This window comes from Mesoplodon densirostris, chromosome 20 (genome assembly GCF_025265405.1).
Source record: "Mesoplodon densirostris isolate mMesDen1 chromosome 20, mMesDen1 primary haplotype, whole genome shotgun sequence".
In the NCBI taxonomy this organism is placed as follows: domain Eukaryota; kingdom Metazoa; phylum Chordata; class Mammalia; order Artiodactyla; family Ziphiidae; genus Mesoplodon; species Mesoplodon densirostris.
This window is the reverse complement of record NC_082680.1, coordinates 6,665,179-6,690,686: the sequence shown is the minus strand read 5'-3', so window position 1 is coordinate 6,690,686 and position 25,508 is coordinate 6,665,179. Positions and strand designations below refer to the sequence as shown.

The 25,508-nt window shown below is 43.3% G+C and overlaps 2 protein-coding genes across 2 annotated transcripts; both read left to right on the top strand.

The window, feature by feature from the left end:
• Window positions 1-13,071: 13,071 nt before the first annotated feature.
• On the top strand, window positions 13,072-14,334 carry LOC132481386 (zinc finger protein 596-like). The gene is made up of 2 exons (XM_060086222.1): window positions 13,072-13,080; window positions 13,702-14,334. The coding sequence occupies exons 1-2, from the start codon at window positions 13,072-13,074 to the stop codon at window positions 14,332-14,334; spliced, it is 642 nt and encodes a 213-aa protein (XP_059942205.1).
• Window positions 14,335-22,520: 8,186 nt separating this feature from the next.
• On the top strand, window positions 22,521-25,128 carry LOC132481385 (protein FAM90A27P-like). The gene is made up of 4 exons (XM_060086221.1): window positions 22,521-22,640; window positions 23,085-23,284; window positions 23,723-23,864; window positions 24,427-25,128. The coding sequence occupies exons 1-4, from the start codon at window positions 22,521-22,523 to the stop codon at window positions 25,126-25,128; spliced, it is 1,164 nt and encodes a 387-aa protein (XP_059942204.1).
• The last annotated feature ends 380 nt before the right edge of the window (window positions 25,129-25,508 follow it).

Sequence of the window (25,508 nt, the reverse complement as noted above, 5' to 3'; positions counted from 1 at the left end):
AAGAATATAAGATTCTGAAAAACCATTTAAAAACAATCTACTGTCATTTTGAGTATAAGCTATTGTTTCAAAATCAATATTTTCCCTCCATGTCTTTTTATGACAATTTTATAAATTTGGGAGTGTCCTCGGTTTATTTCAACAATTCCTGTCACACTGAGGCCCTGCAGAAGACCTGTCATAAGATGAAATTAATTCAAAAGTATCTAGGGCTGTCATTGGGTCACACAAAAAAAGTTAATCATGGTAATAATTCAACTTGAAAACGAGATACACTGAGAAGCATTATTTTAAATATATGAGAGAGAAGGCAACTTCCTTTAAAGCCTGCAAAGTGAAATCATAATAAATTCTGATTTGGATGTGAATAAAATATCAACATTTAAACATGGTTGGGAGTTTTAACTACACCTACTCTTCAATTTTTCAATGTTTTTTCAACTACTTTCACTTTATAGAAAAACTACCCTCTAGAAAGTAATAAACACGTGTAGCGTTGCAAACACTACTTCCCTTTCCTCTGGGGACCGGGTGCGTGTTGACCAGGCCCTTCCCGTGTCCCCAGGTCACTCAACCAAACACCCCGGCTCGTCGTGGTGCTTCCACCAGCGTCCACACGGGTCCCTTCCTCCAAATCTGTAGCAGAATTTCCCCTCAGAAATGATCTTGAACCCGTAAAAAATATGACAGCGTGCTGTGATTTTCACCCCAAACGCCTCACTGAACGCATACTTCTGTAAAATAAGTCTTGCTAAATCACTGCACAAGACAGTGAAGAATAAAACACTTGGAAAAGTCCACAAAATGGAAAGCACTTTCCCACTCTTTGAGATAAATATGTACCTCCGGGTAGGCTCTGTCCTGAGGAAACTAACCGCCAACTGTCGGGGGCAGGCGGCGTCCTCGAGGTCAGCGGGCAGAAAGCGCATGCGCCCTATGTGCGTCACGCCACAGGACGCTCCTGCGCCCTCTGCCGGCGGCCGGGCGCGGTACAGTCCTATGTTAGGGAACCTTGCCGGTTGGGACCCATTCGGGCTACACAAAAGCCCTCTCTAGTGGCACCCCTGGAAGAAAAGGAGCCCCAGACAGAAGATCCAAATACTTTCGAGGGGCACATTGTATGTGCAACCCACTTCATCAGCCAATCAGCCCCCCACATCCGTCGGAATCTTCTGAAGCTTGCCATGAGCCTCCAAACCCCTCTTAACCTTATTGACAAGATTTCAGCGTCTTTAACAATAGAGACCAGGCTGAGGAGGAAAAGAAGGAACAGTGTGACTTAAGGAAGGGACGACGGCAAGCCAGGCTTTGGGCAGCTGTGATGACAAGACCTAACCCACCTCCTGGTCACCCCAAAAGGACTCCCAGAAGACCTCCGCCAGGGAAGGGAGCCTGTTCAGCTGTGGGAGTCCCAAACACTGGAACGAGGAATGCTCAGGAAACAGGTCCCAGCCTAAACCCCAAATGCCATGCCCACTCTGCAAGAAGATGGGCCCCTGGAAGAGGGACTGCCCCCAGCTCCGAAGGGAGCAAGGAAATTCCTCCCTGTCAGTCATGGCAGTGGCTGGTTGACAGGACCTGGGACCTCCCAAGGCTCGTGAGAAGGCAGCCATCATCACGCGGGAGGAACCACGGGTGACCATTGACATGGCAGGTGAGCTTGTCCAATTTCTAGTGGACACAGGAGCTACTAACTCTGTCCTGACTTCTCACGCTGGGCCCCTTGCCCCTGTAATCTGCTCTATTGTTGGGGTCAAAGGAAAGCCAAAACTAAAACCCCTCTAACTTGCACCTGGGGAAAAAGCCTTATAACTCCCAAGTTTCTTGTCATGCCTGAATGCCCCAGCTCGTTATTGGGAAGGGGTTTTCTCTCAGCCTGTGGTCAACTCTTAGTCTCTGAAAACCAAAGCCAAGGAATGGTTTTGGCTGGACTATGTATTACACAAGACATGGACAGCCCAACCCAAAATATTCCTCCCCAAATTAAAAAACTTATAGATCCGCAGGTCTGGGATCAGGCAATCCCAGAGAAAGCAAAGTTTGTCACTCCTATAAAAATCACCTTAAAGGAAACTAGTAACTTCCCTTCCAGGTGCCAGTACCCTATAAAGCCAGAGGCTCAACAAGGCTTCCAACCCCTAATCTCAAAATTCGTTAAATACAGGCTTTTGGTGCCATGCCAATCTCCCTGTAATACTCCAGCCCGACCTGGTCTTTTCCAGGAACCCTTATCTCCATCATCCTTTTAAAGTGCAATTTCAGACTTTCCTGGTAGCACAGTGGTTAAGAATCTGCCTGCCAATGCAGGGGACATGGGTTCAAGTCCTGGTCCGGGAAGATCCCACATGCCGCGGAGCAACTAAGCCCATGCACCACAACTACTGAGACTGCGTCCTGCAACTACTGAAGCCCATGTGCCTAGAGCCCGTGCTCCGCAACAAGAGAAGCCACCGCAATGAGAAGCCTGCGCACCGCAACAAAGAGTAGCCCCTGCTCTCTGCAACTAGAGAAAGCCCTCGAGCAGCAACAAAGACCCAACTCAGCCAAAACAATTTTTTAAATAAAATAAAATGCAAATTTCAAAGAGGGTAAAGCAATTTAGAACTTAACTTGTGAAGGATAAAGGACACTTAGAAATCCTAAGTGTCTTCTGTAAACATTAGTAAGAAGGGTTTAGCCATCTAGACAGGTGACGTTGATTTTTCCACCTGCCAGAAGCCCAGTTTGAATCCAACCCCTTGAAACTGATGGGTTTTATGTTGTACCTGACAGAGCTGAAATTTTGAAATGGGATCTATGAAGTCTCTGTTTGTGTGTTCGTATGCATCTATGTGTGTTGTAGGAGCGTGGTATTGCCAAAATTAATTCGTAAAAGAGCTCTATTTAATTGGCTTAAAGGAAATTAAGTACTTATAGCTTATATAAATACTCAGAAATATGATCTGGCCAGAATGAATTTCAGGTTTATGTCACCTGGAAAATATTCAATACTAAATTAATATCTGGCATTGAAGATGGCTTAAGCTTGTTGGTGTAGTGAATATAGACATGTCTTTCGAGTCATCCATGTTAAGTATAATATTTCTGTTGTACCTAGGTTTACTAGAGGTGAAATAAGACCTCATCCTATCAGCTAAAATTTGTCAACGAGAAAAGTAACTCGATGTGAAAAAAACTTTTAAGGAAAGTAAGGTGTGTGTTTTTAGTAAAGAAGGTATGAGGAATGGAACTGCATTTTATTAAGGGAAAAGAAAGTAAGTCTGGATGGGTTTGGATGGAAAAAAATAATGCGGTGGATGTAAGGCCAACTGGCCTGAGGCAGGGGAACGCAATCAGATTCACAGGTTGCATCAGACCGAAACTCTCCGGACCACCCAGTTCCAGAAACTGACCTGGGGACCTCCCTCCCGGCCCAGCCTTCCCGCCTTTCGAGGGGTGGGACTAGCGGTCCCAAGTCTGATGTAACCGGCACCACGATACCCGAAGAGACCACCAGATAAGGAATACCCTGCGCCCTCCCAGATTCACCACGCCCCTTTCCCTTCTTCCCCTATAAAATCTTGCCCAACCCGCGCCCGGGTGCGACTTCTCTGGCCCCTTTCTCTCGGACCAGTGAACCTCGCCCGGGAGCGCCCCCTAATAGAGCTCACTTGAAACTTTCCTCTGTTTTGCGGTGCCGTTTGTTAGGATCCGACCTTACAGTGGATACAGAAAGTGATGGAAGTTTTGTGGAAAGTGAACCCTGAGAAAAGAGTTTTGTGCATGGTCAGGATTGAGTAGGTTTAGAATACATTTAATTGAGTAAATGAATTTTAAATGTAAGCTGGTGCAAAACCTGAATTTGGCCTTTCTCTCTGTTAAAAGGACACATTTTCTTAAAATGTTAAACTGCCTTTGGTAACAGGTTTTAAGTTCTTTACCTTTTAAGTGATCTGTTATGTATTTGCCTTTAAAATCTTTTATTGTGGGGCTTCCCTGGTGGTGCTGTGGTTAAGAAGCCACCTGCCAACGCAGGGAACATGGGTTTGAGCCCTGGTCCGGGAGGACCCCAACGCAGCCAAAAATAAAATAAATTAAACAAAACAAAACAGAAAAAACCAACAACAAAAAAACTAACCATGCCATGTTTCAAAGTCTCTTGCCTTCGGTGGCCCACACTCTGTCTGTGGAGTGTGTTTCTCTCTAAATAAATCTGATTCTTACCTATCACTTCATCTCCAAATTCTTTCATGACAAAGAAAGAACCTGAAATTCACTGGGAACACTAGGGGCAGTGAAAGTATTATACGCAATAATGATGACTCTAAAGACAGGTCTATATTAATTAGATCAACAAGCTTAAGCCACCTTTAATACCAGATATCAGTTTGATGCTGAATATTTTCTAGGTTACATGAGCCCAAAATTCATCCTGGCCAGTTGTGTATTCCTGAGTATATAAGCACTTAGTTTTGTTTTTCTTTTTTAGTCAATTAAGTAGAACATTTTTACGAATTAATTTTGGTAATACCATACATCTACAACACACATAGACACATACAAAAGACACATACAAATGCACAAACAGACCTCATAGTTCTCATTTCAAAATTTCAGCCCTGAGTCAGGTACAGCAACGTAAAACCCATCAGTTTACAAAAGAGGTTGGATTAAAATTGGGTTTCTGGCAGGCGGAACAAATCAAGCTCACTTGTCTAGACGCTAAATCTTTTTACTAATATTTACAGAAAATACACTTAGGATTCCTATTTATACCTTGCCCTCTTTTAAAAGGATGGAAGAAGACTTCCCTGGTGGCGCAGTGGTTGAGAGTCCGCCTGCTGATGCAGGGAACACGGGTTCATGCCCCGGTCCGGGAGGATCCCACGTGCCACGGAGCGGCTGGGCCCGTGAGCCGTGGCCACCGAGCCTGAGCGTCTGGAGCCTGTGCTCCGCAACGGGAGAGGCCACAGCAGTGAGAGGCCCGCGAACCGCAAAAAAAAAAAAAAGGATGGCAGAGATAAGGGTTCCTGACAAGACCAGATAGGACATTTGCATCTCAAAGATACAGGCAAGTTTCTCCTAGGATGACTTCGTAAGATAAGTAAGGAAAGTTTGGGGAGTGGTGAAAGGATTGGTGGGCTCTGGATTATTTTTGGAGCCACACCTCTGGCCCTGTAAAGACCAGATTTGTAAAACAAGGACAGTTTTTTTCTTTTTTTCTAAGAATTGGGTGGCTACCTCAATGCTATGGGAGGACTGACATACCCATTTACCTATGCTGGGATGTTTTACTTTTAGCTGCTGTGATTCTTCTGCAATCAGATGCAGATAAAAGCATCTCTTAAATCTAGGACTGAGAACCAGCCGTATTCTCCCGGAATAGTTGTGAGCAGAGTGTATGGATTAGGCACCACAGGGTGTAAGTCTTGGACTACTTCATTAATAGCTCTCAAATCTTGGACAAAGCAATACTCTGCTGAGTTAGGCCTTTTGACTGGGAGGATAGGGGTGTTATATGGGGACCTGCCAGGTTTAATCCGTCCTGCTTTCGAAAACTTTTCCAGAATTGGCTGAATTCCCTTTGGGGCCTCTTGTCTCAGTATATTATTTTAGATTAGGTGTCCCAGCATCCCTTTTGCAAAGGAGATCTCATCCCAAAGGGGGGATTGGACACTCTGGCATATATAAGAAGCTATGTTTCAGGGTGAGGTCCCCTAGTTGGCATTCTAGAGGTTGTAAGAACAAACAGTTTTGTACTTCTCCAGGAGCTCCCATGACCACGATAGACTGAGGTGTGTTCTGTGCAACCTTAGTATTTACCACAGAGCATGTGGCACCCGTATCTGCTAGAAAGTCCATCAACTTGCTCCCCACTTGTCAAAGTTACCCGGGCCTCCAGTGGAGAAATTAGAATCGGATGCTTCAAGTCCAAGGGAGTCCCCCAGCCTCTTCATTCATTATCAGAGTGTTCCTCTCTTTCCCCCATATGAGAGGCTCCTGTCTCCTTTTTATGATTCTCCTTCTTATTCTTTAGTCCAGGGCAATCTTTTTTCCAATGCCCTTCCTCCTTGAAGTAAGCACATTTTTCCCTCCCCAGTGGTTGCTTACCGTCCTTTAGGTTACTCGCCTTCCAGGAATTCAGTGCTGCTGCCAGAAAAGCTGCCTCTTCCAGTTTGCATCTTCCTGCTTCTGTCGTCATTCCCTGGTGCTGAATCCTTTAAAAGCAACATCTACTGATTGAGAAGGGTTCATTCCACATACACCATCTAACTTCTGTAATTTTCTTATATGTGGGGCGCGTTGCCCGATGAAGGCGCATCCTTACGTTCTCAGGGTCTGTATCTGTGTAGTGCCTATAACCTTGATAAATCTTTTCTAGAAACTCCGATGGATCCTCATTTGGTTTTTGTTTTATCTCCTGAATTTTGTTAAAGCTCTTTTGTCTAGGTCTGCCCTTGGGTTTCCTTTCGACCGCTGCACCATAAGGGGGCAGCCCTCTGACTCCTTTCCTCCTGATGCAATAGCGTAAATGCTTCTACATATGGAATCTCGTCTCTTTCCCCTGCTCTTTTGCAAAACACTTCTAATTGCGAGATCATACAGTAACTGAGGGAGCCCTTCAGGAGCCATCTGTCCTCTGATCCTAACATATATTGGGTCCACACCCTATTACAATAGTATATCACCTCTTTCTTAGTCATAGGCTCATGGCTATGTTTTGCCCATTTATCTAATATATGCCCCAAAGGGCTCTCCTTTGGGATAGATGGAATATTTCCCATTTTTTATGTTTGATAACACCAAAACACAAAAGACGCAAACAAATTCCAACATCGATGCAGGCAAATGAACAGCTTCCCAAATCAGGTAGAGTCCAAGAACAATTCCCCTCTCCAACAGGGTAGCCCAACCAAATGCAAAACAAACTGAGGGGGGAATTTGTTCACAGTAGTACCAGAGCTACATGCCTTACAAAGAGCGAGTCTCGCAGAAGTTTGTGGATTCCTTGCTCCAACTGCCAAGTGCTGGGGTAGCCGGTGCCACTTCAGAGAATTTTGAAGGGAAGATCCTCAGGAGAAATAGTCCCAGAAGCTGCTAGGGCCTTGTCTCAAAATTCCTGACTGGGGCCGGCTAGCCATGATCAGCAAGGCTCTTGGCTGGCTAAGCCAAATTTGTTACCGAGTCCAAGCTCACTCTGCTCGCCACATGACAGGCCAATAAATTGGAGATGAGGTGTTGAGGAAAGGAATAGCGACTTTATTCGGAAAGCCCGGCATCCAAGAAGATGGCAGACTAGTGTCCTAGAGTACCATCCTATCGGGGTCTGGATGCTAGTTTCTTTTATAGAACACAGAGGGGGAGGAGGTGAGGAAGTAAAGTAAGAAGGGCCATAAGTCTTGCAAAACCCCTGGTTTGGCCAGCCTGTGGAGGGGGTGTGTTCATTTCTTCTTTCTCACAGGTGGGCAGGGTCAGAATTTCTCCCTGTGAGCTGAACAAAGGCACTTTAGTTTATCATTCAGGCAGAGGGACAGGGTTCCCAGAGGCAGGCCATTATGTATGCTTATAGCTACAGACAGATAGTAACAAAAGCAATGGAGAGCAAAGGTTGAAGTAAAGGAAACAGATCCAATATGGAGTCAGATTTTGTTCTTCCCTGTTATAAAATGTATAAATCAACTGTGAATGACCTGGAAGTAAATTTATTTACTATATTTTACTATGTAGGGACATTTTTTATTGATTCCTCCATTAACCAAGAAATAAAGTATAAAATTGTCTTCCCATTTTCTTTGGACAATTAATAAATTATTAACATGTTCTTGAAAGTTCTACGCAGCCAGTGCTTTAAGAGTCAAGTTCTCCATCCCAGTAATATAACTTATATTGTCACCTCATTATTTACATTTCAGTTTTTCATATTTTCTCATCTTTCATTTTATTTGTAAGTACATGTTTCCTCCAGGGAACTCCAGCTTCACATACATAGAATTCCGTTATGTCTGATGTCCTGCTTTATTTCCAAGATACAGAATGTTTCCCCATACATAGAATGCACTCAAAAGTATTTATGGATGAAAAAGGTTAAATGGATTTTCCTAATATCCTTTTACAATGTCCTTTCATCTTTGCTCTCCAACTGTGTGTGAGGGTTATAATTTTATATCAGTCTGGAAAATCCAATCCAGTTGAACAGGGTGTGTGGCTCACAGACTGAAGCCCTATTAGAGTCTAGTTAGGGTGTGTCCCTGGAATGTAGCCAGATTAGGATTCCAGTAAAAGGAAAGTCAAACAGAGGAGGCATTTGTCCCAAGAAGAAGAAACAGAACAGGAGCAGTTTGGGATGGTGGAGGAAGAGGAATTGGCTGCTTGCAGTGGAACTTGCCTCTGAATCTATTTTAGCTTCACTAGCTCCTCTGATTTTAGGTTCTGGTAAATTCTCCAAACAGTGAGTTGTGAGGTGGCTTCATTCCCTTAAAATTGTCTAAGTCGTATCTGTCTTTAGACTTTTGTCCTATCAAAGCTGCTTCTTATGGTCTTTAAATTTTATTGTGCCAAGATTTATTTTATCACTCTCATAATTCTAGATTTGACTATTTGTGTCTTTTTTTGTTGTTTTTTGGTCCCAACAGTACAGTCACTACCAGCCACATGTGGCTATAAAATTTAAATTAATAAAATTAAATAGCTATATTTCACTACCTCTGTAGTGTTACTTAAATTTCAAGTATTCCATAACCACACATGTGTGGCAGTTACTGTATTGTACAATGCAGATACAGATCACTTCCTTCACCTTGCAAAGTTCTATTGGCACGTTGATCTGTAACTTATGTGTTATTTTTTGTTGTTGTAAATACTTCATTTCCTGCCTTTCTGGATTAATTTCCTTTTATGGGTTTCATCAAGCGATTTTCTTCATTTATTTACTTATTACGTTTTATTTATTACATTTCTTAAGTATCTCAAGATAAAATAAATCTCTTGAGGTATTTATTTTAATTATTTTTAAAAATTAATAAATATTAACCTTTGATTCTTATTACTTGAGAGATGGAGTTGCACAGGGATTCCTAGGTATATTGGTTCTTTCTGCTTGTAGGGGTGCCCTGTTGCACATGCCTGGGGATTTCCTGCATACCAGATAGGGACTTACATATTCCTATCTATCTATAGAGTAAATAACCTGAGAGTAAAAAATAACAGTCCATTTCACTCTGAATTTGCCTTGACGTCAAAACCAAACATAATCCACGGCCAAGTCTGAATTAGTTTTCCTAGATCTTCCTTCCCTCCTTGAACACTCCCATGTTCTCTGGCTAATCCAAATCCTACACAGTATTTCCTGGGGGTCCCTTAGGCATAGTGAATTGTCCTGGGTAAATGAGTTACTTGGTCATAATATGTAGTTTATCTGTGGGTGCATGAGGTAAGAGAATGATCTGAGGAGTTGCAGAGTGTTTCCCTACAGGAGGAAACCACAGTCTACACGTGGCATGAGTCACGATTCCTGAGAGTTTGAATCAAGGAGGACATTGAATCACTCTGGATGCCCTAGGCTGCGGAACACACAAAACTCAAGGCTTATCATGGTTTATTTGTAAGAGGTCTGTAGTTTGACCTTCTTTATTAACATCCACGTCTGTAGCCTTCTAACATGTTACCCTGCAGAGAAGATTCTTAGAGTGCATCAATTATTTTGGTTTGAGGGGCTGGGGGTCACGCCCAGGTGACAGTTTTGGGCTCCATTTCAGGTGGGTCTGGAAGTTCTGCACAGGACTGGAGTCTCATGGCTTCTTCTCCATCCTCAGATTTGCGTGCTCAGTGCTTGGATTGGCTGTGAGTGAAATCCCAAGAAAGACCCCTGGCGACCGAGTTGTTGACAATGGAGCCTCTGGTGAGTAGTGACGCCTCCTTCTCCTGAAGCTACACCCCGAGTGCCATTAGATGGATGAGTTTTTCAAACTGGCTTGTATGTTCTAAGTGTAGTCAGGCAGTGTTCAGTCATCTGAGCTCAAATTACTTTGCTCTAGGACTCTGGGATAGTTATCATGGGTCAGGACTAATCAGAAACTAATCTCATTCTTTAATTAAACTTATGAGAGCTGGCACTAATCATAGTATTTACAGAAGAGATAAGAAAACTTCTTTTAACTGGTTCAACCCTTGTCCTGATTGGCAAACAAAGATTAACTTGTTGACCGTTTTTGGATGTGCTGGGCTTAGGAGCTGGTGATGGCAGGTAGCAGAGCTGAGGAAGGAGCAGACCTTCCACTCCCTGGAGAGTCAGAGCTTACAGCCTGTGATGTAACGAATCCAGTGTTACACCACCTGGTGTGAGGCTGTTCAGTGTTGACAAGAGCAGAACACAGGTTTAGAACTAAAGGGGAATCATTTTACTTTTTCTCCATTTGAAGACTTTCACAATTATTCAGTATATATGCACTACTGAAGATTTCGGAAAAAGTCACCAAACTATCATTAGCATTCTTTCCCCAAATCACACATTTTACATACCTGTTAGTAATTAACCTTTTATTCATATTTGATAACTGGGAGGAATGTGTAGGGAGGAGTATTTTCTTAATTATTCTAAAGAGAAAGGAGAAAGACTAGAGTAGGTAGAATAAAATTAGGTTCTTTTATAGATTTTTTAAAAACTGGAGAAAACAAAACCAATCACTAGGCTTCTTTCATCCTTCAGCATGGAGACAAGATTAGATTACAAGAGAAACAGTGATAACTAAGGTCTAGGTCCCTGAGAAGGTAGAGAGTGGGAGTCCTTCCATCACAGCGATGGTCAGGCTAGGTCTCTCCTTCACTCCAGCCACCTGAGTCCCCGGCTTATGCTTCTGAACCATCTGACCTCAGAGTTTGTTATGAACACCTGTGTCCTGTAGCGTTAAGAGGAAACACCTCCTGCGACCGAGTTCTGTATGAATCTTGTTCACTTCTGAGGAATGCTAGGCATTCCTTCATAGGTCTTGATTGATAGAATAATGTATTTCTTGTAGGTTTGCTAGACAGGAACCACTTAATAGAAAAATACTTTGGATGTTTTAAAGCCCATAACAAGTTATTAAAGCAGTTCATATTTGGGGAATGAAAGGTTCCCCTAGGGAAATAACTTAAGACAAAAGTCATGTTTTCAGAGTAGCCCATCAAGATTAGTGTTTGTCTTGTCATGAATCTGGAGAGTTCCTTGAAATTATTAGGGAACAGAAATTGAGTTATGAATTTGCAAGTGAATATTTTATAATCACCTGTCTGGAAGTCCTAATTCCCAGGTTATTAAAAAATGTCCATGTCGTATTATAACACAATTCAAGTGATATTTCTGTGAAATAAAGCTTCATGACGTCAGAGTGTGTAGGTGTCTGTGAATGTACCTGAAAGGCAGACACCAGCTCAGCAATGACAGAGAACTGAGGGGAACCCCACACAGAGTGTGATCCTTTATCCACCCAGACCCATCATTTCCTCATCTCAACCCTCCCACCCTGGACAGTGGTAGGGACTGCTCTGTCTAAAACAGAATATCCCTGATATTTTAGGAATCAGTGACATTTGAAGATGTAGCGATCAACTTCACCCAGGAAGAGTGGGCCCTGCTAGACACATCCCAGAAAACCCTGTTCAGAAACGTGATGCTGGAAAATATCACCCACCTGGTCTCTGTAGGTAAGTCTGTCAACACGGATGTATGTGCACCTGTATCCAATCCATTCATTCACTCACTAAACAAGCATTTAGATCAGCTTCCCTGTGTTCCACTCCAAGTCCTTCCTGATTCTTTGATAGTCCTCATAACTACTTAAAACGAAGACGTTTCATTTCACGGCACTTTTCATTACTACACTGGAAAGTAATCTTGGCCACATTTCATATCTCTGTGGCTACTCGGTGTTTACACTCAGAACAGAACTGGGGATTCAATGGATATTTTAATGCATAAGTAAATGGATCAAATATTTTAAAAATGATTCTTCTGTTCTAGTCACTCCATGAAGGCCTGAGACCAGAGTCGTGTATATGACATAATTTTGATGATTCCTCTAAGGTGTATCCTTACTGGCTCCTGTTTGAAAGTAATATTCAGCCCACTGTAGAGTCTTTTAATCTTTCCCATTTGGAAAACACTGAGGATTCTGTAATCTCTCTTTGGACTTGGGCACAGGCATCAGCCGCTAGAGGGCCTCACTGTGTTTGCTGCTGCTCTGGATTTCCTCCTGGTCTGCTGAAGGACCTTCACTGTTTTGTCTGTTGAAGATGTTGTTGCCTGCACTGACCTTCAATTATCTCTTTATTTTCCTCTTTCCCTTACCCTGGACTTGAGCACAGCAAAGGGTAATTAGCCCAGACTCAAAATCCAACACTTTTTTTTTTCTTTTTCAAATCAAACAGGGTATCAGATCAGCAAATCAGATGTGATTTCCCATCTTGAACAAGGAAAAGAGCTGTGGAGTGAAGCAACAGGATGCCTCCAAGGCCAGAGTCCAGGTAAGAATCAGGGGCCTGTGCTTCACTGCAAGAAAGTTTCAGTCAGTGTGTTAAGTCCTTGGAAACACCAAATGAAAGTTTGATGAAGTGAGTATTCTAAACTGGAAGTGAGGACACGGCTGAAATTCTTCATGTTGTTATCATTCTTTGCATCTACCAATCACAATTCATATTACTTCCTGCCATTTTCTATTCTTTAAGGAAAAGGGTGCTTGTGGACTTACTGCAGTTAAGCTTTCACTTAGTGATTCTTGTCCTGATCGCCCCATTTAATGTGTTTTCCATCATTTGCTGACCCAGTGTCTCTCCACCACATTATATTTTTATATTTTAATCCTGTTTTTTTCTAATAGACAATGACTTTTAAAGTATTTCTACTACCTTGAGTATTTCTTTATTATACATTGTTTCTCCAACTAAGTGCCAACTTTTGAAAGATACTCACATGGACCTTGGTGTTTGTTTACATTTCTATTTCCCTAATGCCATTCTAAAATCTATATTTTTTCCATTTCTTTAGACGGTGAAAGTCTGCTTAGACAAGAAATGATATTCACGCAAAGTGTCTACAGGAAGCACATATCTGCCACCATGCCAATGGTAAGTTTCATGGGTGGAACACCAGTCATCCAAATGAAGCACCTGGCAGTGAGATAAGTTGGCAGTTGAGCACAATTACTGGTATGTAATTAAGTGGAGATTGAGCTCTTTCTGGGAATATTTTTGGATAGGCTTAAATCAGTTAAGAAATTAATATGAGCTCAAAACGACAACATGAGACCTAAGGAAAAAAGGCAGTTGCACAAACATTGCTCATCTCCTAGTCTTTACAACAGACTGAAGTCTTCAAAATTAATCTGATATCTGGGTTGGGAAACTATAAAAGAGAACGTTTGTGCCTGCAAGGGAGTAACACAACATGTGTATGCAACTGACACTGCAAACATTTTAACAGGAGACTACAACTGACTGATGCTCTAGGGTGTAAATGTAGAGGCATGAGTGTCTGCATGGATGTGGGTGAACCAGTAACAGCCTCATATCTCTTTCCCAAAGCAGGTTTCTCACACACAAGGGGATCCTGTTGGATGGACTGATTTGAGTGATGAATTTACTCCTAGATCTTCACCTCAACATTCACCAATTCCCTTAAGAAGGAAAAGTAATGTCAACAAACAGCATGGAAAATCACTTAGTCAAGGGTCATTCCTTGACGGACAGGATCACATTCACACTAGAGCTAAATCGTATGAATGTCCTCTATGTGGGAAAGCCCTTAGTACTTGCTTTAGGCTCAGGCAACACAAGATGATTCACACTGGAGAGAAACCATATAAATGTCAAGTGTGTGGGAAAGTCTTCAATCAAAGTTCCCACGTGAAACGACATGAGAAAACTCACACAGGAGAGAAGCCATATAAATGCCGTCTATGTAAGAAAACTTTCAATCAAATCTCTTACCTTAGAAAACATGAGAAAATCCATCCCAGAGAGAAGCCCTATGAATGTCATCTGTGTGGGAAAATCTTTAGTCAAAGTTTTAGACTTCGCACGCACAAGAAAACCCACACTGGAGAGAAACCACATGTATGTCTTCTGTGTGGGAAGGCCTTCAAACAAATTTCTGAACTGACTCGGCACAAGAGGACCCACACAGGAGAGAAACCCTATGAATGTCAGCGGTGTGGGAATGCCTTCAGTCAGCGTGCAAACCTGAGATGCCATGAGAGAACCCACACTGGAGAGAGGCCCTATGAATGTCAGCGGTGTGGGAAATGCTTCAGTCGTGGCTCTTCCCTGAGACGACATGAGGGAACCCAGCACTGGAGAGAAAGTCAGGAGGGCCCTCAGTAGACGTTCTGACCTGAGATGACATGGCATCATACATGTGAGGAATGTGGATGGAACACCAGCCATAGCTTTAGCATTTAACCACACCAAGGTTCACACCCACTAAAGAAACTCTGTCTGTAATCAATATGGACACTTGTTCAGGCATCACACTCCTCAGTCCAGACAGGCATCACCTGTGGACGTGGATCCATACGTGTGTGCCCTGTCTCTGTGGCAAAGCCTTTAGTCATTGGTCTAATTTTAGGTAACTTAGTAGAACTCACTCTATAAATATAATATGGGTGTTTTCAGCAACAGCTCCCCACTCTAAAGACCCTAGAGCAGTGGTCCCCAACATTTTTGGCACCAGGGACTGGTTTCGTAGAAGACAATTTTTCCACAGGCAGAGGGGTGTGGGGTGGCATGGGGGATGGTCCAGGCGGTAATGCGAGTGATGGGGGGCAGCAGATGAAGCTTGGCTCGTTCTCCTGCCACTCACCTCCTGCTGTGCGGCCGCGTACCTGACAGGCCGTGGACCAGGTGTTGGGGACCCCTGCCCTACAGACTTGAGCAGAGGATAACCAACCCCTAGTCCTTCTTTGATAATTATTGTTCAACACGAGCCAACTCCAGGTGGAGAACCACTAAGACTGTAATGACTGTTAACAAACACTCAGTTGATCACGAGGCTTGATGCGCACGAGAAACTCAGCAAAAGAAATAAACACTAAAACAAGAACGAAGATGTAAAATCTTGAGAAATACCCAAGTATGTTGAGCAACACCAAAGCATACTTATAAATAATTCATCCTGGAGAAGTGAATCAATGTAAAGTCGTGAGAAATTCTTTCTTCACAGAGCAACCTCTCTGGAACACGTGTGCTCAGACTGTACAACACACCCTCCGTGCTGTGAAGGAAGGAAAGTCTTCAGTGATCACTTATTTCTTAGCCAACATTAAATTCTTGCACTGAGGATTCAGCAATCCTAAAACTCAAAGTGGAGCTACAGCTAGATTTCATATCAGAAAAAACTGACCCTCTGAGTGGGAGGGAGAGCCTCTAAAAGAATCCTTTAACATACATTCAGGCAAATTGTGATTTGCAGAAATACCTCTTCGTGAAAATGGCATAAAATGGAGAGTGAAGTGATCTAGCAATACAGAATATAGAGTTTGGAAGAAATTAAAATTTGTGTATAGCATAATAGTTGCAAATATTCAAACAATAAAGTCTGTGGCTAAAGGAGCCAAGTGTTGGTGTCTGGTTTTCTTTGTGCCCCTGTAAACACAGGGATTCGTGTCTGCACTCATGGAAAGTGGGCAGAGACTCAGCCCCACTCTCTGAGTGTCCCCTTTCTCCACAGCTCTTTCCACACAACTCAGCTCCACTCATTCCAACTTCCCCCTAACCCCATCTACCCTTTCAGGCCCTGGTGGTGACACAGCTCTGATCTTCAGCTTCACTGGCCAGGTTTCCCAGAATGTCACCAACCTGGTCAGGCAAGGTCATGAGGAAGTCTCAAAGACATCTATCTAGTCCTACACTTTTTGAGGCCTCTCAACATATTTCTGCAGATGGAAACCACCGGGGGCTAAAGAGACAGGCATCTCTGCCCTCCCAGACCTCAGAAATCTCTTTTGTTATTTTGTCCCAAAACCTCTGAATTGAGCTAAGTGGACGAAGAGTTCCTTCCAGGATCGTACTCTCTATCTTATTCAGCTGATTCCTGAATTATGCACCCAGCAGTCTCACTAAAGAGGAACCCAGCCTTGTTACCCCCGCATAAGCTCATGGAATAAACCTCCAGGATTATAAAATGCCTGAAACTGTCAGCCATCATGCAAGCCAATTTTTAAAATAATTACTGCAATGTACTTTTCCCCAAGAAAAAAATGAATGTTCTCACAAAGCAGATCTCCCCACTTTGTCTGCAGGACTTGGAATTTATCCTTCAACACAAACCAATATTGAACATAAATCTCAAGGGAAATTCTTCCAGGATATCCACTGGGATTACTTGTATTCTTGTAACACAAAGTAGCACAATTCCCAAACCACAGGCCTGAGTTCACTTTCAGGAGCACATACAAGGATGATACTGATCCGTCATTACTTTTCAAATCTCCACAAGGGATTCTGGGGAACAGTCAGGGTGAAAAACAATCTTGTGTGAGGAGGATGAGCAACCAATTCTATTGTCTATCTATTGTGACAGATTTCTTTCCTTGGGTACAAAAGGCTTAACAAGGTCCTGTGAGCTTGGAGCAGCATAAAAGTCAGCTCGGAAAGAAATCTGTCCCCATGGACCCTTCCTCAGCCACCTTGGAAGCTGCATCTCAACCAGTGGGGTTTGTCCAGCACCCACTTTTCTGAGATTCTACTGACAGATAGGAGGAGCACAGCTGGATTTCAGGTTGGTTTGAAGTAAATGTGGTGTTCAGTTAATCGCCCAGAGAAATAGGACAGTGGTCAACATATGGAGTGATATGGCTTTAGGCAATGGGGTAAAGATTCTTTAATTTTTTTTAATTTACATTTCTTTTTTTTTTTACTGAGCTATCATTCAGTTATAATATTAGATAAGTTTTATGTTTACAACAATATATTTCAACTCCTGTATACCATGCACCTGCTCAGGACAAAAAACTTAGTTTCTGTCTTTTCCCATCTTGTGGCATTTTACAGATTGGGCCTTCCACCTGCCACTTCCCTTCTGGTTTCCAGTATTCTATCTTGTGCATCTATGTGTTTGTTTTGGTGCCCTTTGGTTTCATCATTAATTTTTTTCTTTATTTTTTCTTGTAATTTTTTTGTATTCCACATATGGGTAAAGTCATAAGGTGTTTGTCTTTTCTGCCTGTCTTACGTTGTTAGCATGATACCCTCCAGGTCCCACCATGTTGTGGAAAATGGCAAATTTCATGTGTTTTATGACTGAATAGTGTTCCATTAAATAACTACCACCTCTTCTTTATCCGTTTTTCCATTGATGACCACCTATCTCAAGGAGTGTACTGCCACTGTTTTCTTCTAGCATTTTTACAATTTCAGGTCTTATATTCAAGTATTTCATGAGTTTTGAGTTCACGTTTGTGTATGGCATGAGTTTGTGGCCTTGATTCTTTATTTTTAAGGGTAATTCTGAAAACAGAAACTGATACAATACATCATTCTTCACACTATTTATTACAAGAAGATGAAAATTCAGAGGGCATGTAAATCAGCATTCTGATTTATGTGGGGAACTGAAACAGCAGTTATCAAAACAAGGTGGGATTTTCTATAGGCATTGAAAGCCTAAATAATGGATTTGTTCATCCTTAGCTGAAACCTCTTTGTCTTCCATTAACAGAAACTAGATAAAAAAGGAACAGTGAAGAGAAAAGATTTAAAGCTCAGCTGTGAAGCTTCTAGTTTAATAGAGGGGAAAATATTTTTCCTGAGTGAATTTGTACTTGAAAACGGCCTGCTCTGATGTGTGATGGGAAAGTCGAATTTTCAAGAAGTAAGCATAGTTTCTTTTGATTTTCAAATGCATGTACCACAGTATTAAATGCAGCTTTCTCATTGCATAATTATTTGTTCCATGTGGGGAAATGTTGTCTTTCTTTTTCCTGTCTTTTTTATCAGGACATGGATGGTGCTGGTGGCTGCAGGATAACATGAGCGCACTTGATGCCACAGGACTTGACACCTCACTGTGATTAAACAGTAAATTTTATGCCATGCATGTTTTGCCACAGTAAAAATTGTGATTCTCAGAAAAAATAAGCATATGCAAAAATGTTTAGTTTTCTTTCAGATCATAATTATTCTTAAAAGTAAGTACAGGTGTCCCTCTAGTTTTAAAATGCATGATAATAATAAATCACAATGTATAAACCTTCCTTAGAGACAGGGTAAGAAAAAAAGGGATAGATATCTTTCCTTGGCTACAAATGTCTTAACAGGGTCACGTGACCTGGAGTAGTATAACAGTAAGCAAGAAAAGGACCCTTCTCCCATGGACCCTTCCTCAGGCACCTTGGAACCCACACTGTGTCCACTGGGGTTTGTCCAGCACACATATTTCTGATGATCTACCAACAGGAAGTACCCAGCTGGATTTCAGGTTGATTTGTTGTATATTTGGTGTTCATCTTGTTCTTCAGGTAACAGGGCAGTGGTAAAAATAATGATGTGGTTATGGGCAAAAGATATGGATTCTTTAATTTCTTTTCAATTTATTGTTCAGTAGACTTTTTTAATGAGGTATTTTTTGGTTATAATATTAGATAAGTTTTATGTGTATGACAATATATTTCAACTCCTGTACCAGGCTGGATTTCAGGTTGTTTGATTTTATTTGGTGTTCAGCGTATCCCCTAGAGAATTAGGACTCTAGACAAAATATGTATAGATGTGGCTTTATGCAATGAGTCATGGATAATTTAATTTTTAATGTAATTATTTATTTTTCTATGGTATCATTGGGTTATGATATTACATGTTTTATATGTATAAGAATATATTTCAACTCCAGTATGCCATAAAACTGATCAGCACCAAAAACTTAGGTTTTTTCTTTGCCATCCTGTGGACCCATTTTACTCATTGGCCATCCCCCTGCTGCTACCCTCTGATACCCACTACTCTGTTGTGTGAAGATCTGTGTTTGTTTTTGTGTCATTTGCTTTCTTCTTTAATTTTTTTTACTCAGTTGCTTTTTCTTTGTATACAGTGTTCCACGTATGAGTGAAGTCGTAAGGTATTTGTCTTTTCTAAATGCGTCTTCAAGACATTATTAGAGTAAAGGTGACACGTAACCTTGATTGGTTAAGAAAAACCTCATCAAGGTCATGAGACCTGGGAGCAGACTCAAAGGCAGCTTGAAAGTGAAATTCCCCCACTGGCCTGTCCTCAGCCCCCTTCAAAGGTGCACAGAGTATCCAGCACCCACCATTCTGAGCATCTACTGACAGATACGAGGTACACAGGTGAGATTCAGGTTGTTTGATTTAAATTTGGCGTTCAGCTTGTCTGTCAGAGAAATCCGACAGTAGACAAAATATGTACTGATGTGGTTTAAGCAATGGGGCGCAGATGCTTTAATCTTTTAATTTAATTATTTTTGTAAGGCATCATTCAGTCAAAATGTTAGATAAGTTTTATGTGCACAAAAATATATTTCAACACCAGTATACCATTAAATTGCTTACACCAAAACCTTAAGTTTTTTTGTTGCCATCCTGTGGACCCATTTTACTCAACGGCCACCCCCCCACCCCCCCACCCCCGATCCTACCCTCTGATATCCACTGCTCTGTTCTGTCAATATATGTGTTTGTTTTTGTGTCATTTGTTTTCCTCTTTAATCTTTTTTACTTATTTGCTTTTTGTATTTGTGTTTAGTGTTCCACATATAAGTGAATTCATAAGATATTTCTCTTTTCTAAATGTGTCTTCAAGACATTGATAAATACAAGGTGATACATAATGTTGATTGGTTAAAAAAACCTCATCAAGGTCTTGTGACCTTACAGAAGTATAAAGTCAGCGTGAAAGGGAAGTTCCTTCCTCAGCCACCCACAAAGCTGCATCTTCTCAAGTGGAGAGCATCCAGCGCCCACCATTCTGAGCATCTACTGACAGAGAAGAAGTATCCAGCTGAGTTTCATGTTGTGTGATTTAAATTTGGTGTTCAGCTAGTCCCTCAAGGAAACAGGACAAGAATAAAATTACGTAGTGATGTGGTTTTAGGCAGTTGAGTATTGATTCTTTAATTTCTTTTTAATTTAATTAAAAATTTTTAAAACTTAGATATCATTCCATTATAATATTAGTAAGTTTTATGTGCACAGCAATACATTTCAGTTTCTGTGTACCATACACCTTCTCAGCACCAAAAATGCAGTTTTCCTCTGTCACCATCTAGCTGCCCCATTTTGTCCATTTTGCCTCTGCCTGTGGCTCCTCCTCTAATTTCCACTACTCGGGTCTGTGTATCTTTGTATTTGTTATCGTGTCAACATTCTTCTTCCTGAAAGTTGTTTTTACTTATTTTCTTTTTGTTTGTTAAGTTTTTGTATTCCACACATGAGTGAAATCACGAATTATTTCTTTCTCTTAACATGTCTTCAGACGTGGTTAGACCAAAGGAGACAGATGATGTTGATTGGTTAAGCAACCCTTAACAAGGTCATGTGACCTTGGAGCAGTATCAGGTCAGCTGGGAAAGGAAATTCCCCCTTGACCCATCCTCAGCCCTCTTCAAAGCTGCATTCCTCCACCCACCTCCCTGACACTCTCCTGACAGAGAGGAGGAGCACAGCTGGACTTTAGGATAGTTTGCTTTAAATTTGTGTTCAGCATATCCCTCAGAACAAGAAGTCCATAGTGAAGCTATGTGGTGATTTGGCCTGGCAATAGGGTAAGGTGTCTTTTTTTAATTAATTAATTTATTTTTGGCTGTGTTGGGTCTCTTTTGCTGTGTGTGGGCTTACTCTAGCTGCGGCGAGCCGGGGCTACTCTTCATTGCAGTGCGCGGGCTTCTCATTGCGGTGGCTTCTCTTGTTGTGGAGCACCAGCTCTAGGCATGCGGGCTTCAGTAGTTGTGGCACACGGGCTTCAGTAGTTGTGGCTCATGGGCTCTAGAGCACCGGCTCAGTAGTTGTGGCTCACGGGCTTACTTGCTCTGCAGCATGTGGGATCTTCCTAGACCAGGGCTCGAACCCATGTCCCCTGCACTGGCAGGTGGATTCTTAACCACTACACCACCAGGGAAGTCCCAAGGTGTCTTTATTCTTATAATTTTATTTTTTAAATTGCATTAACAGTGGGTGTCAATATTAGATGTTTCATTTGTACAGTATTACATTTCAAATGTTGTAAACCTTAACACAGGCTCACCACCAAAATTTTCCTCTCCCACTGTCACTACACATTTGACCACCTTTACCATTGTGCCTTGGCCCCTGAGGTTTCCTCCTTGGTATCCACTACTCTGTTCTGTGAATCTATATGTTTGTTTTTGTCACTTGGTTTGTTCACCGATTTGTTGGTTTATTTCCTTTTTGTTTTTTCTTACTATCCTACTCATGAGTGAAGTCCTTTGGTATTCACCTTCAGCCTCTGACTTTCTTCTTTAGCATCATAAGAATAAGTTCTATCCATGTTCTGGAAAATAACAAGATTTCAACTTTTTTTACGGCTGAATAGATTTCCATAGGATATACATACTATTGTTTCCTTATCCCTTTTTCCGTTGATTGGGAACTATGTCAAGGAGCATATATCTTTTGTTTTCTTCTAGGAGTTTTACAATTTCAGGTCTTATCTTCAAATCTTTCATCGATTTTGAGTTGAGTTTTAAGTATGGTGCCAGATAATGATCTAGATCATTTAAATTCAGTAGCAGTTTTGAGACCAGAGGCTGAAAAAATATATCCTCTAAATGCTCTTATTACGTGAAGATTCAAATTCTAAGGAATTTAGCATCCTAGCTTTCTGATTGATGTGGGGCACTGGATGAGCAGTTGTGAGAACTTGGTAGGATTGTCTGTAGGCATTGAAAGCCTAAAAAATTATTCATTCACCCTCAGTTGAAACATGTATTTCACATTTTATTAACTAGGTAAACGTGAGACACTGAGGGTGAAGGATTCAGAAAACAGTTCAGACCCTGCATTGTGCCCCGTCTAAGCTAGCAGAGGAGAAAATAATTGTGTTACGTGAGTCTGTATTTGAGAATTGCCTTCTCTGATGTCCGATGGGAGAGCCCAATTCTCAAGGAGTTATCAAACTTATGTTTGGTTTTCAGATGCCTGGGCGTCAGTATTCAATGTGGCCTTTCCATAGCGTAAGTATTTCTGTACGTGTGGGGAAATCTTTTCTCACTCTTACCTGTTAGACTGTGATACATGTAACCAAAGTCTCTAACTTTAGTCTTTCAAAGATGCAAATCCAAATTCACAGTTCTGCCTAAAACTTCTAACCAAGTCAGGGTCCTCATCTGTGGGTAGGTATCTGGAGAGAATGGAGAAATGTCTGGGCAGAGAAGTCAAAGTAGCAGAAACCTGGATTTCCTTAGTGGTCGTGAGGTTTCATGACCCCATTTGTGTGGAGGGGGCAGGGGTGACTTGTATGAATATGACAGTTTTCTCTTTCTTTTTACAGAGGAAATCCACAAAGTAAGATTGGTGAGAAGCACCGAGGAGGCGGGGAACATGGCCGGTCGCTGCAGACAGCTGGGTCCCTGCAAACTCTCTCAAGACCAGCAAGTGAGGAGGCAAAACCCGGGCGCAGGGAGGCAGGTGGCTCCCCAACCAAAGGACGAAGACCCCAGGGTAAGTGGAGGCATGGACTCCGGAAACAGGGTTTGGGCCTGGAATACCTGGGTTCCTAACTCCCTTGCCCAGCCCCAACCAAAGACAGCTGCCTTGGGACCTCATCCCCAGGGAGACCGGGCCGTTCAGAGACGGGGGCCACCTGACCCCTCCTTAGTGTGATGTCTGGCCTGCTTTTATGCAAATCCTTCAATCGGGGTCTCGCTGTGCACACTTAGAGCACCAGCCCTTCCTCCTTTGATGCTCCCTGGCAAAGGCTTTGGGAAGCCCCACAGTATCGTAAATATCCTGGCAGCTAAGGGGCCGTGTGCTGCTGTCCTTTCTCCAGAACCAGTCAGTGTTCATCACTCTCAATACATCTCTCTCAATCTGTCCTTGTGTTCGCTTTGCACATGTGCCTGTGAGTTCTGCTGACTCGCTCACCTTGTTGCCCTCCACCCACAGGTGAAGTGTAGGGACTGCGGAGCCTTTGGGCACAAAGCGAGGAGCCTCAGGTGCCCCATGAAGCGCTGGCATGGGGCCCTGGCCCCCCAGCCCTTGGGCTCCAAACTCGGCAAGGAGAACCTGGAACCACGGAAGCTGCAGGACCTGCAGGCCCCCGGGACCCCTAACACGGCTGAGAGAGAGAAGGCTGAAAGGCAAAGGTGAGCAGTGAGGTGGGTGGTACCCAAGCTTCGGGCTGAAATCGCTGGAGACGGTTCCCGTCCTTCTCTACACTGGGTGCCGAGCCATCTCTAGAAGTGACAGGGAAAATGGGGAAACAGGAGCCATGTCCCGAGGGGGCCACACTCAGGAGCTCAGAATAAGCCTTGAAGTCACTGAGGGGTGTGGAGAACACATGCAATTTTGCACCTGACAGGCCCCAAGGCCATAGGGACAAATAGACAGGACTTGCTGGGAAACCCAGGAGGGAACCCTGGAGTCGGAGGAAGGATATGAGCGGGGGAGGAGTCTGCACAAAGCACAGGGTTTCAGGTCCGGTGTCACCCCTAGACTTGGAAAGGCTCTGGGCCACAGCACCGTTGGTCCCAATGGTGACAAGGAAATTGGGTTTCTGCCCCTTAATGTGGTTTGTTTTGCAGGAGAGACGAGCAGCAGAGGAAGCTACTCCAGAGATTCCCCAGGAAACCCCAAGGGTGGCGGCGGCAGCACTGGAAGGAGGCGACAGGATCCTGCCCCTACCTGAGGGTCCGTCTCCTGGTTCCCGCTCTTCCTCCTTCTGGGGTAACACGGTTGGCCTCAGTCCCCTTCTGTGGGAGGGAGCGGGTCACGTTCTTCTCCAACCAACGTGATCCTTTAGAGTCCTTTCCAGAGGCCATTTTCCCCGGTTTCTTTGACTTTGCATTCTTACTTGCACGGCTGGCAAGATATGCTGTTTGGCAAATGGAAGTGGTTTTATCAGCAGCATTCCACAAGCAGAATCCTTTAAGTGAGAACACGAATCTGTCAGTCGTGATTCATCCTCCAAAACTGGCCATCCAAACTTATTTTGCCATCAAAGTGCCTGCAAAACACCAAGTTGTGTGCAGCCCTCGGAAGGGGGTATACAAAAAGCTTGTTTCCACTTACTTAACAAGAGACATTGTTAAACTCTTTCTATTTGCCTATTTGATGTATAAATGTCTCAAGGTGATTTTGTAATTTTCTTTTTCATGAGCACGACTGAGGTTGAGTGTCTCATCACATACAATTAGTTCCTATGAGATGGTTTTTGGTTAATTTTAATTTTTCCTGGATGGAGAGGAGATTCTCACGTCTGGCCTTTCTGTTTGGTCTTCTCCTACAGCATCCAAACACGCCCACGCTCATCCAGGCATCCAAGAGGAAACCCCTCCGGGATCCAGATCTCCTGAGTAGGTCACCTGTCAGGAAAGATGACAGGGAATCCACCCACCCTGCAGTGTCTCTCATCAGCAGAAGTTGGGTCCAGGACTCCAAAAGCAGCATCAAGGCCCCAGGCAAGAGATCTGCCCAGATCCCCATCCAGACATGTCTGAGCCCCCCAAAGAAACCTAGACTCAGCCCCATCCAGACTCCCCAGAGGAGCACTCTGACAGCAGATCTGGGTGCTTTCCAGAATCTCCCTCCTCCACCCAGTACAACTGGACCCACAGGGACCCCCCAAGTCAGCAGGAAGACACCTGCCCAGGGGCAAAGCCTTACCCTCAAACCTCCACTGGACAGATCTGGCCCCAGTAGTGTCCAAGCCTGCACTAGACACCATCCTCCACCCATCAGCCATGCTCCAGGCCAGCCTCTCAGGAAGCTCTTCGTGAGAGTAGACGAAGGCCGGTGGAGCTGCAGGGACGTGGCGCCTCCCTCCTTGCCTCGTCCTGAGCAGTCGGCCCCTCCTGCTCACAACCCTCCCACTGGCAGGAAGCCTGAGGGACACTGGGCCCCTGGCCCCCGGAGTGTCCTCTACGATGACCTTCAGGTGTCTTCTTCCTCTGAAGACAGCGACTACGAGGGACACGCCAATGGCAACTAAGACTTGTCCTCCAGCCCCAGGTGCCCTGGAGGTGACTGTGCACCTGAGGAGGGGGAGGCACAAAGAGCAGCTGTTCCTGGAGAATCAGCGAGTTCCCACCCCTGGTGGGCGAACAGTGCTGGAAACCCAGACGAGCCCCAGCGACACACACGTGCACGCACTGCACCTTCTCCTGATGGAACGAGAGTCACCTGTCAAAGGGTGCTTATCAGGCTGGCATGGCAAGTTGTTTGTCAGCCTGAATCTATTTCAAGTAACTGAGACAAATTCCAGGAGTAACTTTGAACTACTGTGTAAATGGGAAGCTATGGTAGTGATCTGCATTTGGTGCAAATGTCTGAACTTTTGGAACCTGGCTAAAGGGCCCAGCGCTGGGCTTT

Coding starts and splice junctions, on each gene's coding strand:
- LOC132481385 (XM_060086221.1), top strand. CDS start 22,521: ATGGCCGGTCGCTGCAGACAGCTGGGTCCCTGCAAACTCTCTCAAGAC. Junction 22,641..23,084: donor CAAAGGACGAAGACCCCAGG/GTAAGTGGAGGC, acceptor CTCCACCCACAG/GTGAAGTGTAGGGACTGCGG. Junction 23,865..24,426: donor CCGCTCTTCCTCCTTCTGGG/GTAACACGGTTG, acceptor CTTCTCCTACAG/CATCCAAACACGCCCACGCT.